General features: G+C 31.4%; 1 protein-coding gene across 1 annotated transcript in view; it reads right to left on the reverse strand.

The window, feature by feature from the left end:
• TDRD3 (tudor domain containing 3) overlaps window positions 1-15,117 on the reverse strand; it is a 151,130-nt gene that overhangs the window by 97,589 nt on the left and 38,424 nt on the right. Inside the window, 2 exon segments of the mRNA XM_032496899.1 lie at window positions 2,019-2,084; window positions 6,729-6,813. Of these exon segments, the coding sequence (XP_032352790.1) occupies window positions 2,019-2,084; window positions 6,729-6,813 (151 nt within the window).

A 15,117-nucleotide genomic window follows, 5' to 3' on the forward strand; every position in this document is an offset into this window, starting at 1 on the left:
GCAGAAAGGGAAGATCCAATTTAATTTCTATTTCATGTGAAAAGGGCTTATTTTGCATCTTCTCACTTTGTGTATAAACTAAAGCTACATCAACATTAAGAATATTGTAAAGGATAAAATTTGGCACAGAAAATTCTATATTCAAATATTTTAAGTTATATTTTATTGTTGTTAGCTACATTCAAAGGAAATTCTAAAGAGACAACTTAAAAAACTTTTTGAAGCAAAAAATGCTGAGAAGGTAGAGGAAGCAGAGAAAAGTCTCATCAGTAGCCTTCCCCATGAGCGTATAGCAGAGGTGGGTTCTGAGAATCCCTAAAGACATGTAGAGAAAAAAATGGAAAATCAATAATCCAGAACATGCTCTAGTGAGCTACACCTGCGCCCCACACCCTCCACCCAGAAAGCTACTTTTCTTATATAATCTAGTGTAAGAACGGGCAGGCACTGTTTTGATGGTAGTTACTTCTGTAAAGAACTGTTATATTCATCAGACCTGTCCAAGACTGCTGCCTAATTTGGAGTTCTATCATCTAGAAGTTTTCTAAGTATGTTTCCTAACCAGCAGAATCAACATCCCACAGAAACTTGTTTGTAAGATAAATTCTCCGGGTCTACCCCAGTTCAATGGAGTCAGAAACATGGGAGTAGGGGAGGTGGGAGGCTGCCAGTCAGTGTTCTAGCCAAGCCTCTGGGGGATTCTGATGTATGCTGAAGCCTGAGAACCACTACCACAACCAGAAACAGAAATGTAAGAAACTGAAGAGGGCTCTGAGAAGAACAATGAAGATGAATGGAACGCTTGAGACAAAAAACAGAGGAACCAAGATAGATGGCTTTGGCAAAAAGAAACCTGTGTCAGTGACATTTACAAGGTTTCAAGCATATGAAGAATTATTCACAAGGGAAGGTAACCAGATGCTCTCCATTTCTCTGAAGGAAGATAAAGAAAACGTTATGGACTTCAGTTGCAGCACAAGAAATTTAAGTTAAAATACAATTCAAGTTTGCTGACACACAGTGTTGTTAAACACTAAACTGAGTTGCTTAAGAGTTTGTAGAACTCTCTCCTCTAAGTATCTGCTTCAAAAACTAGAGGAGATTATAAACTTTTTTTATTTCCAGATAAATGATTACCATCTATTGCATTAGTGGACCAACATTTAGAAAACATGAAAAATATGTTGTTACATTATAGACCTCTTAAAATTATATAAAATTTAACATATCTGAGGTACAGTAACTGTCTTAAATATGAGTGCTAAAATAAGAATACTTATTCAAAAATGAAACATTCATATTGAAAGTATTTCTTTAAATTATAATAATGCACATTATAAGCTGACTATACTTCAATAAAAAATATATTAAAAAAATAAATAAATTATAGTAACAGTGTTCCTTAATAGTTCAAACGTGAAGCACATATAAAATTCTTGGTTGACAAAATTTACATGTATTTTCAAATAAAAAGAAGAAATAGAATATAAATGAATAAGAGGTAAAAGACTAACTAGTTGATATCTAAAAATTATATCCATGTATTTTAAAAAAATCACTGAAAAAAATCCATAACGTGAATATATACGTGTGTTAATGCAAAATGACAGCAATGACCAAATACGTGGCTTTGCCAAATTGCTCCTAACATTCTGTCACAATCTTATACTTTTCTATTAATAACTTCATTAAATAAATATGGTAACAGGTAACTAAAGTAAAAAGGTACAAAAAAGTCCATGTCCTGAGCTCTGATAATATCTGTTAAGTCTCACTTGTAAAGTAAGCGTGTCATAGACATATTTCCTGAACCAAAGTTTTTTTAAATGTTGAAAAGTCACCAAAAGATTTGTTTTAATTATTTTCCATGTGTATAGGAAGTCAATATGATAACTCTGTGACTTGTTCACCTGCAAAATATTTTGAAGTTATAGTCTTGACAAAAAATAATTCCAGTAATTTAGATGTTCATATTTATTGTACTCAGCATAATTTAGGAAGTTAACATTTTTCTTTACCTTTTCTACCTTTCCACCATTGATGTCACTGGGGAGGAATTTCTTGCCAATTGTTCTCAAGTCTGTCTAAAATAAAAATATTATTATTAAAACAAAATTATAGAAAAAAGTGAATGTAAATCTAATCTCATTCACAAATAAAAGATAAAACTATTTAAGGTCTGTGGAACAAAATTTAAATAAATCTTTCAACTGATTATGAGATATATATATATAAAATCAATCTTTTGAAATTAACAGAATCCCATACATATGCTGTTTAAAGTATGCCAGTAAACTGAACAGTAATATATAAGGCCTTATTTACACCTGGTCATATTTCTTTAGGTAACTTTTTAACTTATTAAGTCTTCCTTATTAAAATTAAAATTTGATTTTATGTAAACTACAGTATTACTAAAAAATTAATGCCACAATCCAAAACCAAATGACTACTTTGAACACACAGAGTATATTTTTGACAACAAAATCCTACATAATCTTGATAGCAGAGACATGAAAACACATTACAGGCTGTGACATCTATAACATAACAAAGCTGCATAATACACAAATATCCCAGAGAACAGCACCACTACAACAGCAAGAAGTCACAGTAAGAGTGTCCTGTAGTAAAAACTTACTTCATTTGCTTATTAAACAAACTACAGGAATAGAAGGTGAACAAATGATTAACTGCATGAAAACGCAGAAGTACACATTACTCGGGAAACCAAAGGAAAATAAAGACTAAGATAAACATTTCCGACATAAAAACAAAACTTCAGCTACACAGTCTACATAAAAAAGAATGTTTAAGGGTTTTGTCCTCTTTAAGAGGAAGTAAAAACTGAAGGAATGGTAAGAAACCTGTTCAGAGGAAAACTAATCCTCATGAAAAAGACCTAATTATTTAAGCTAAGAAATTATCTTAACTCTTGAGATAGTGAGATCAGATTAATAACTGTATTTGTTATTCCTTAAATACAGTAAACAAATTCTTCACTGCCTGAAGCGCAAAAGAAAACAATGCATTTAATCACAAAAAATTTTAAGGGAGAAATTCATGTTAGACTTAAGGAAAAAACACTAGATGATTAAAATTACCGTAACATAAAGAGATTACATATAGAAAAGTAGGATAGTCTTCTCCAAATACCTACAGTAACAGAATATCCTTTTATTTGAAATATCCATGTATGGTCAGCTTAAGAAACAAGCATACATGTTATACAACTCTCACAGACCCTTTCCTGTCTTTTATTACCACTATTCACAATTTATTTCTCAACATAATACAAGGATCACTCATAAACTAAAACTCACTGAATGCAACTGCCAGGCAAGCTAAGCCCCAAAGCCAAATACTTGTGTAACAATGTTTTAAGTTTACCGGTTTTGCAGCCTCCACCCAATAACAGAGCGAAAGAAGCATAAACCACACCTCAAGTTGTATGCCTTTTCACTTTGAAAATACCAAGCAACATATAGGGGGAACAATACTTTCTTATACTAGTCTTTCCTATATTAGGATTGTTTTGAAGATTAAATGTTAACACATGTAAAGCATTCAGCATAATGAGTAAGCATTTAATGAATGTTTGCTATCATGTTTATTTTAGTGAATATAAAACATGCATATTTTGTTATCACCTGAACATGTATAACAAGTCAATAATACAACTAACAGTTCATAAAAACATAGACATTATTTTGAAGTCACTCAAAGGCTAAAATATTTAAATACGCATGAGAAACAGTGTCTGTACGTGTAACAGTGTAACAAATTTTATGATATATCATGGTCCTTCATTTTCGGTTTTTCATCAATAAATTGTAAAATATAACTTAAACTAAAATGAGGCATTAATATAAAGCAGAATGAGCACAAGACTAAAATCCTAAACTGATTTACTGCATTCTGTAGTTAACTAATATGACCTGGAATACTGTTAGAAATTCTCTAAATCCAGTTAATTTATTCCTCTGTAAAATGGGAAATATATCACCAAGTTTATCTTCCAAAATTGTTGTCAGGCTAAAAAGAGACAAAATATTGCAAGTTTGCATAGCTTTTAAACTGCCATACACACATATAAGGAATGTTATTTCATTGTTCTTTCAGCAAGATGAAAATGACCTACCAAATCTTTAAACATTCTAAATTCAAAGTCAATTTTTCAGTTCTGCAGTGGCAAAATTTATTATTCAGATGCCATTATATCAGGATCACTAGAATAACTAGGTCCAAAAAAACATTTATAGTTAATAAGAAATTATGCAGAAGTATTTAATCTGTAACACATGTATGCACACACAAAAAAAATTCCTGACTCTTTCTTCAAGCAAGTTCAGCAGCATATCTATTTGGTAAATCATTTTATAGTATATAGAATCTTAAAAGAAACTTTTTAATTATCTTTTTATATTTTTTACTATTACATAGTATTTAGTAATTTAAGACTGGGCAATCATTTAATTTTTTTCTGAAATAATTCAAGAATTTGAACACCAAACCACATGCTGGGTTTCAATGTTACCTCTTAATATTCTTACTTCTCATTCTACAGAGTAAAAAATTAAGAACCCTCCTTTCAACAAAAAAATTTATGCAGAAGAGAGTTACACAGCAGCTCTGAGACTTCTGTCTTTAGAAGGACCTACTTACAATGTTGTTCCTAAGCTGGCATCTGGATACTTGGGACTTGAACCATTTCCTAACTGATAATGTAATTCACTGCTTAAATTATTTGTATTAACATTGTGCCTTATGATAAACACCTGATTTTTGAGGGAGGAGTCTAGAATTCTGTTTCATGCTAGGCAGAGAGTACCTTCCTAGGCAACCCAATAAAAGCTAATAAATAAAAAATAATAGACTTCTCTAGGCAGAAAAACTGTATACACACTATCGCTTTGTTCACTGCTAGATAAAGGAACAAATTCAGTGTGTTTCCCCACAGGAGGAAGAGAGTATACGAAAGCTTGTACCTGGATTATTCTCCCAATATGTAGCAAGTTATATATAAGAATCATTAATGCAAGTCTTTCTCAATTAGTGATTAATATCCCATAATCACTCAAAAGTTAAAAAAAATTCAACAGAAATACTATAAATGCCTGATTTTATTTAAAGGTTATAAACTTGAAAAGGAGATTATTTGTCTGGTGTAGACTGCATCCTGATTTAAAGTATTTTTTTAATCCTATTATATGGGCATGATAGCTTTGAATTGGAGTAGTCAACCATGTATTTTAGAGAAAATTATAAAGATAAATTAATTCACTAAGACAATGATCATCATGTACCTCTTATGTGCATAAGACAAATACTTCATCTTGATTTATTGTATTTAGTTCCATATCCAATTATAGATAGCTCAATGCTATTTACCTAGGTATATAAATAAGAGAAATAAGGGGTATATAAGGTATATAAATAAGAAAAATAAAGAACAGAAGATTGTCACAAAGCCTCTTTCCTATCACCTTTAGGACTTTTTTTTTTAATTGACAAAGAAATAAACTAGGGCTCTTTGTAACACTTTCTTAAAAATAAATTTCACTAATTTGGGTGCAAGTCAAAGAAAGTTAAAATATCTAGCAAATATTCCTATTTGTAGTCATAAATAACATGTATAATTTCTAACTAGTGCTTACTTTAAAATTTTTATAGTCTTTTGTTTATTAAAAACCTAAATACTTAGCTGAGAAGCAAAAAAAAATGAACTTGTTAGTCTTATTGAATAAAATTTCAAAACAGCTAAAAAAATGACATTTCAAAATATAAATTTTATCTGTTTAAACCCAAGTTTAATTATATAAATTTAAGTAATTTGAAAAGAAAGCTATATAGTTATATACTTATATTTTACATGTTATCAGAAGCCACTATTTCTGCTTTATGCTATACCTATTTTGATGTGATATAATAGATTTGTCACACAGTAACTCTCTTGTGAATTTCACTGATTATGTATCATAATATATAAATTTGATTAATTATACATTGTGATTGTAAAGGTGATATGAAAAGAACTCTCACTGGGGTAACTGCAAGATTGAAAAAAGAATATTCATTTACTTACATCTATACATCAAACAATTTTCATAATTCTTCATAAAAATCCAAAAGCCAATCTCAATTATGGAAAAGATACAGCTATACAGATGAGAAGAGGGAAAGAGCTTGGAAAGCAACATACACTAAAACATTAACAGTAATTGTAAGTAACTTTGGTTTTCTTGTTTTACTTTTCTGTATTTTCTGAAGTATTTGTATTCTACAATATATACTACATTTATCAACAGGAAAAGTTACTTTGAAATAACAAATACAACTGTCAAGAAGCTATAAGCTAGCTAGAGTTTCTATGTAAATTAAATGGCAATTTGTTTTAATAAATATGATCAGTTTTTACTGCTATTATACAGCTATTGTAAATGTAATGAAATTCTATTGATCACTAGGTGAAAAAAAGTTTTTAATTGCAATTTTTTCCTTTTTCACTGGATTCTGTATAATAGATGTTAAAGAAATACATATTTCTAATAATTGGCTGCTGTGAGATTACCAAATTCAATAAATATCACTGCAACTTAAAATGGACAATAAAAATGAAAGATGTTCTCCACTTTACTCATCATAAAATCCAGTTTACTCTATTAGATGTTTTTAATGAATATAGCTTCCAGGTTAAACATGTTTATAAGTTAATAAATAAAACCTACATTGAGAGCAATCAGGATGATGTCATTTATATTGACTTTGTCAGGAGAACTTGTGCAAGCTTCAATGCCTTCATCTGAAAGATACCTGTTAAAATAAAATAAAGGGCTTAATATTTTCTAAAATCAAAGTTAACCAAAATTATCTTCAGTCTACACACAGTTTTGTTCTCTACTATAAAATGCTTCTACTACAAATACAAGGGAAAGAGTCCTGGATACTCCCTGTTTATTTACTATCTCTGAGAGAGCTGGATGGACAATGCATATTTTTCCTCTTTCACATCTTTAAAGGGATATTGTGTTAAAAAAAAAAAAGTAGCCATATGCTTTCTGAGAAAAGCTATTTAAACATCAATATACTTCTTAAGGAATGAATGAGCTACACTTTACTATTATACAAATACAATATCCAACTTAATTATTTGGTAATACAGTAAACTTTTACTTAGAAAATGAGATGTGCTGAAAGATAGAGCTGAAAACAACATAGTTTTAAATTTAGTCCAACAAAACTTTCCTCTGGGCTAGTTTCTCACATTATCTTCTCAAGCCCCCTCTCGCTAAGATAATGTTCCGAAGAATCCTTCAGTAAATACTATTGGCCCCAAGTGGTACAAAGACAGGCAACTTTTTCCTTATATCATTTAATTTTCCTGCCTCTTTTCAGTTTTTTTACTCATTGTCTTATTGCCTTTTGCTGTTTTATTGAGTCCAAACCAACCGTACATCTGTAGCAGACAATAATTAATTCAAGAGTAAAAAGATTATTGAACCCAAAGGGGGGAAAATGTCATCTCTACCAATTCATCCATGCCAGTAAGAATGAATGGATGGGAGGCCGGAATAAACACTCCATAGTGACCGTGGAATACAAATGTCTGCCGTCAGCACAGATGGTTAAAACACTGCTTTAATTCAAAATGACTACGTTAATTTACTTATTACCCTGAAAACTTTTCACCATTCATAGCCACTGACTGTATCTGGCATTAATTATCTTACAAATTCAGTCTACAAATACTAACTAATTAACCCCCTATTTATGTGAAAAGCATTATGTGAAATCAGTAATAAGATTAGTAAAATGATGAAAAATAAATATCTTCCTTCAAGGAGTTTACAGTCTCACATAAAGAATAACACAATAAGTAAACAGCTATCACACAAGGCCAAAATAACTATAAACAGTATATTATCGGGGCTCAAAGTGGCTGGGGAATGGAAATGAGTACATAGAAAGGGAATAGTATGAGCAAAAAGACTTTTTAGAGGTAATAACCTGGAATATTCTAATTGGAAAATGGGGAAGGAATGGGAGGTCAGAATAGGTTGAGGCCAATTTTAGGAAGCAACAGTACGCAGAAGCAGTTAAACGCTGATTAACTACAAAAACAAAACTTTCAAAATTCCTACACAGTAGGGAAATAATATGCAACAACTAATAAAATACTTTGTTTTCTAGAAAGGTAACTCTTTAAAATTAAAAGATTATAGGGTGTCAGATGAACTGAAAATGAACTTTAAAAATAATCAAAGTTTACCCTTCAATTTTGCAAAAGAAAAGAGTGCCCAAAGATGTTAACCCAAATTTGCTCCAACCTGCAAACTTAAGCTATGCAAAGGTAAAACAAAAATGCCTCCTGATTCCCAGTTCTGCAGTCTTTTCTTTACAACATACTATTTTTATTTATCAACAACTAATGCTAATATCAGGAATATTATTTTCTTCTCATAAACAACAGCCAACATCTATACAAGTCAATTTCTTAATCAACTAGACACTTTTACCAAAACACACAAAAAAGCACAACCTGACAAATTCAATCAGTGAGCTCCAAAATATATCCAACAAGAATAGGTCTCGTTTTAAAGTAAAAGATCAGGGAACTATACTAACAAATTCAAAAATTGTTACAACAATAAATAAATACAAAATATAAAAAGGGTACATCTAACCTAACAAAAATTCTAAAGGCAGAAGATGTAAGGGGTGCCAATTTGACTTTATCCACGTATAAATCAAATACCATGTGATTTCTTCCAAACAATGCCTATAAAAGGCCTCCCAAATATAAGAAATTATAAAATGTGGCTCAGTATCAATTTCAAGTTTTACAAGTCTCCCTTCCTCACCCTTCATATTTAAAAAAAATAAAAGGACTTGAGCCTCACAGCTTTACCCTGTAATTGTTAAGAAACAGGAGGCCTCCCCAGTAGCATCTTGGTGATTCTTCCATCAATACTGGACCATTTTCACAGAACTGAATCTAAATTAACCATTACTTGGGAATGACAAATTAATCCTTTTGTTTTTGTAAACATTTAAGGCTCTAATATCATCAATGAATAAAACAAGTGATAAAAGTAAGGTATAATGCTCAAATTGGCTTCAGGATGCACCACGGTAATACAGTAACTGAAAGAACAAAACAACATTAAATTTACCAGCCTTAATGTGATCAATGGGAAAGAAAGGAACTGAAAATTGGAGCGGCATGCCAGATCTGATCCCTGTGCACATCCGCACGATGGACCTCAAGGGAAGAGAATTATCATCAGTTCCCATGTGCCATCTTTGAGCATGTAACTCCAAGGGCACTGACCCTAAAGGAAAAAACCAACCCCAGAAAGGTCTTATTTACTAAAACAGCCCCAAAAGCACACATTTTTTTTTTCTCCTCTAGCGGAGATTTTAAAACAGTAACATTATAAAACCATTACTATTCTGAACTAAAAATACATCTGAATACATTCTATTGACAAGCAAGTCACTAAAGGGGTACATTTCTGCATGACACGCATAGAATAGACTTACATTTCTCCCTAACTTTACCTTCAAATAATGCCATTTTAAAATCACAATTTAATAAATACTCATTTTTTAAAAAGATTTTAGGAAATATTTCCTCTTTTCATAAATAGAAGATATTAAAATTCTGTCTTCTCAGAGTCATTGAATTTGTAATCCTGAGCAACTCTTACCTCAGAAATAAAAGCTTTAAAATTAATTATTATCCACCAATCTGGGGGAGAGGTGGTTTCCTATCACACATAATGAATACATATTTAATAAGAAGGGTCTCACTAACAGAATCGTCTTCACCTCCTGTTCTCAAGTTCCTGGGGCATATAAAACAGACATGCCCAAACCACAGTTCAAGAATCTCAAGTAACAGAAAACTGTGCTAAAACAAGTACTACTGTTTCAATTATCACTTGCTAGATCCAAACAGTTGACTGCCATTACCAGTACGTGGATCCCTATCTGTAAGAGAAAAAAGTGCCAATTTTCCTTTGATCTATTCCTCCGAAAGTAAAAGCCTTGAGTCTAACAATTACTGAATGTGATGCTCTGATGTACAACGAGGAGGGCCAAGACAAACTGAACAGTACGTGCCCATCTAAAGGGGGCAGCTCCTGTGACTGACTGCATGAGAACAGGTACAGTAGCTATTGTCAGATCCTCTCGTTTTTAGCTTTTAGTTTTTCGTAAAGCAATGTACAAGCCAAACGAAACAGGCGTCAGTCTGCATGTGACACACCCATTTTGTACTTACTAATCTATTAGTTTATTTCAGATACCGGCTTGTTTGCTCCTATACATTTTCAAGTTGTCTTTGACATGCTGGCTTGTGCCATAAGTGTCTCTCAAATGATATAATATCCGTGGCTGACATCCTTTCCAAGCAAAAGAGGAAAACAACTATGTCTTTTAGGTCACTTTATATGACTCTTGGAGAGCAACAAACATAACTATGTACATAAATAATGTTCTTACCAGAGTTGTCTACACCAAACTAAAAAGCGTCAAATCATTTACTTTGGCCTAATTATTTCACAAACTGCACATATGCCGAACTCATCCTTACCTCAGATTTTCTGACCATATATATTTTTTAGGGGCAGAAATGCTCTAACTGGCCAGAAGTACTAAAAAACTGCACTATTCATCCCCTCCACCTACCTCCACCTGTCCATGCAATGAATGCCCATTCTAGTCTAAACTGAAACCTGAATTCCTTAGATAACCTAAGACTGAACCTATTCCTGTACATACCAATTAGGCTGATGACACATGAAAAGTCTTTAAAATGCCAATGAGAAAACCAAGAGTGAAAACATTCTTCCTAAATGGACAGGGACTCAATCAAAAAATAAAGGACATATCTGGACAATGACTGGTACATGGTGGTCTTAAGTGTCTCCAAATAAAACTCAAATCAGATGGCCTCGTGGTTTTTCAGGTCCCTGATCTACATGTGATTATTTGCTACCACATAAAGATTACTAGCCCACATATGTTATCCAATACCAACATAGGAATTTGATAAATGAATCCCTGCTTAGCTACAAAGAAAATAATGATAACTAACTCTCAATTACTCAAGCTGACATCAAAATAAATAAAATGTAACAGAAAATTTCTAAAATCACTTAATTAAAAGACATCTTTCATCTTAGCAAATATGGAAGTTGGCAACCAGGTGCAAATTCCCAAGATATTAAAAAATAATTTTTGAAGACTATCCAAATAAAGATCTCTCTACTCATTCTGCCTTTCCTGTTTCCATCCCCACAGTGTAAGTGAACTGTAACATGCCTGCCGAAAAGCTGGTTTTCACTATTATTCTTATAGGCTATACCCAGTCAGAGCTAATCGTCTCCTCTAGGGCAAAAGAAAACTGCTTATAAATTCCTATGTATGAATGTAATTTGGGAAAATAAGTATTTAACCACACTGAGCAATAAGATTAGTTAAGGTAACAAGCTAATAAGAATGTGGGCACAAAATCTGCTTCAAGTAACTAGTACAGACAAAATCAATATACTCAACATGATTTATAAACACATTGGGGGAGGGGGAGGCAGAGTCACCAACCAGAATATAAACTGGTGCACTACAGTAAGCTGAAATGAATCTGTGGGATTCCATACCTAAATCTTTTTTAAGCATAGCAAGCGGGAGGATCAGATTTCTACTAGAAGTAATTCAAATGAGGGAGTCCTATGACAGCAAATGGCGGAAAATAAAAAAAAGAAGTCTTTTATTTCATTTTCCTAAAAAAAACAAGTACCACTTCTATTACTACCATTTTCTTTCCTTCTTTAGGTAAACTGGCCACCTTAGGCCAAAATGAATACCATAATCCTTATCCCAACAAGTACAATAAGGACTTGAATCAACACTAGCTTAAAATTTAATTTTCTCTATGATTTATTTATAAGTGGATCAGACAAAAATATGTATTATTTAAAGTACCTCTAAGTAACAAGCAATTAGTGTTGATCTTAATCCATATAGCAAACTATTTTCAATACAAGATTTATTTTATTCAAATATAAACTATCTCTAAAAATGCATCACTTTTCCAGTTTTTAGTTTTTAGGATTTCTTTGCATGCACAAACATATATTACTTCCACCATGTACCTAACCTATGATATTAAATTTTTTCCATACACCAGAAAATCTATCTTAATTTCTTCTACACTAACTATTCAAATTTTTACATCACAAAAATAAAAACACCAAAATCAAAGAAATCATCACTAAAACCTTAACATTTTAGTGCAAATGCTTCATAAAATTAACCTGCACAAAAACTGAAAGGATGAATATGCAATAAGTTTAAAAACATCTAGTTAGCACTCTAGAAGGATCTTTTTTCCTAAACAAATAACTTCTATAGGTATGATGTGATGTGCCTTGATATATACGTCATGATTAACCACCGTACTACTCAAACTTCAACATTTCAGTGGCCAGACAGAAATTTGGGGCCCAATATTAGACATAAAAATATGGAAATCAGAAAAAGGTAGAGGGATAATCCCTTATAAAGCATATATAATGTAAAGTATTTTAAAGTGTTTAAATTCTGAAAAATTGAAAGCTAGGCTTGTTAGGCATTTCCTTTAAACTGAAGATGTATTAGAGCTAATTCTGAGGTGTACTACTTGAAAACACCACTAGATGACAACATTGCTTCACAAGTACAATGTTATCATCCTATTATTGGAAGCAAAGACTCCAAAGATATACTTAAACTGGCTTTAAAATAAAGGTTTCTAGCATTTTTTTCTTTTTTTGGTAGAGACCAGATGCATCAAAAATAAAATAAACTTATAATTCTAGAATTTGTGTTTGCTATAAAGATCACTCAGGATTTAAAAAAAAAAACTCATTTAGGAGGCATTCAAGAGCTATCTCCTCGTATGAAAAAAAAATCGAAGTATATCAGAAGATAATTTTCTCTCCTATTCTCTCCTATGTTCATCCTTTGGAAATAAAGACTTATTAAAAGTATGCATAAATTATTAGAGATTAATGCTTTTTTTTTGCTGTGGAATAGTTTAAATGAGTATTTTCAACATTAATTCAACAGTTGCTTTTCTCTGACATCAAAATAAATAAGCATGACAATTTTAATAACTATAAGAAGACAGATGACAATAAATTACAAGCTTCTATTTTTTATTATCCATTTTCAGATATTTAAGATACTTTTCCCATACATAAACCAACTGATGAAGACATTAGCCCTGGAATGCTTATTTGGTATTAAATAACTATTATAACAGCTATGAAAGTAAAAATTTATAAGTAATTGTTCTGAAATTCTATAACTGATATACTACAAAGAATAGTGGCAGTGCAAGAATGTTATTACTCATTTTTGTAAACCAAGCCTTCACATAACTTTTAAAGTATAAAATGAACACCTGGATATTTTTACTTTCATTGGAGGTTACAATTTATGTCCTTCCTCTAATTCAACATTTTCATACTTGAATTCTGAAAGAGAGCTGAAGTTATTTTTAAAAACTCATACTTTAAATATTGAGTTATCTGATATTTCTGTCATCTTTTCTTCAGCACAAAGGTGATAGCTATAAAACCATACATCAGCTAGAAAGACTCACTTCAGTCAGGACTGATGCCTTGTGCATGGACTACTGCAATACAGCAGCATGACTATTTGCCATGCCAAAAGCCTCCCAGGATTAACCCCAGGAGACCTCATACTTAGTTAAGTTCGCATGAGAAATGTTATTTTAAAATGTAAGCTATATGATAACAAAAATAAGAAGGCATTTTATGAATAGCTTAGAAAGACTGTCATCTCATCTGTACTTTTTAGTGAGACAGAACTAGATGTAAGTCTCAGCCTCTCTCTTTAATACACGTGGGATCCAAAGCAATGTATTCAATCTTTCTATGCTTCACTTTCCTCCCCTATTAAAATAAAAGAAAGAAAAAAAAAAAAAGGTCTATTTGGTTGTTCTATGGAAATACTGATCTATAGAGTTGATCTAGGAATAAATGAAACACCTAGCATATGCATGGTACAAAGTAGATGCTAAATAAATACTAGTTTTCTTTCTTCTTAAACACTGTACATTTTGTGTTTATTATGGAAAATATTTTCAAAACATAATGATCCTTAAAAATGTCTTCTTCTGAAACTAACACAATATTGTAAATTACGTATAGTTCAAATTTTTTATAAAGTCTTCTAGGTCATTAGAAGACAGGAAAAGAATGGTATTTGTCAATCAATAAAGGGAATTTCCTCAAAGGCTACAACTAATAGTCAAAGGTGTGCATATTTCTTTATTAGAAAGCCTACATTACATTATTTCCAACATGCTACTCATATGGAGCTCACTGAGAACAGAAGGAAGGTGCTAGCAAGATGAAAAGATTTTTATTATTTATTGAAATCTTCCAATTTTGCATATATGGATGACTATACAGTTTTTAACAATGTTATTCCATGAGATTGTGCAACTATTTCTGCCTCAAACAGAATTTTCAATGCAAAATGCACTGCCATCACTTTTGCCCAATCTGTCATTTATGTTAAAATTTAAAACAATGTCAATATACAGTCAGTAAGTAATAAGTTTAAAATTCTATAGCACAAGAAATTACAATTGTAGTATCTATTTTAAAATTAGACATTTTATAATTTACTCATAATTTATTTAAACTAATACCATTTATCCAAAACTTTGAAAATGAAAATCTACTACTTCAATTATCATAGGCAATTATGGCAAATACCTATTTGTATCCAGTATATGTAGCCATATATCTTACCACTTAACAGCATAATTCTCCAAAAATTAAAATGAAATGAAAATGGAAGAGGCCTAAAACCAAAAGCAGCAATCACTTAAATATGCTAAGTTAAGTAAGCAAATATAAATGAACTTTTTGCCAGGTGAAACAGCCACATATGTATATATCTTAGTTAATAAATATCAATTAATATTTCTAATTTTCATTTTTTAATGCATCTTAAATATAAAAAGCTTGGTGCTGCTTAAATTTTTGAAACTGAAATGCTGAAAATAAATTTAAAAGTTTAATTTTTTCAGCTTGG

The sequence above is a fragment of the Camelus ferus genome, chromosome 14 (assembly GCF_009834535.1).
Source record: "Camelus ferus isolate YT-003-E chromosome 14, BCGSAC_Cfer_1.0, whole genome shotgun sequence".
Classification (NCBI taxonomy): domain Eukaryota; kingdom Metazoa; phylum Chordata; class Mammalia; order Artiodactyla; family Camelidae; genus Camelus; species Camelus ferus.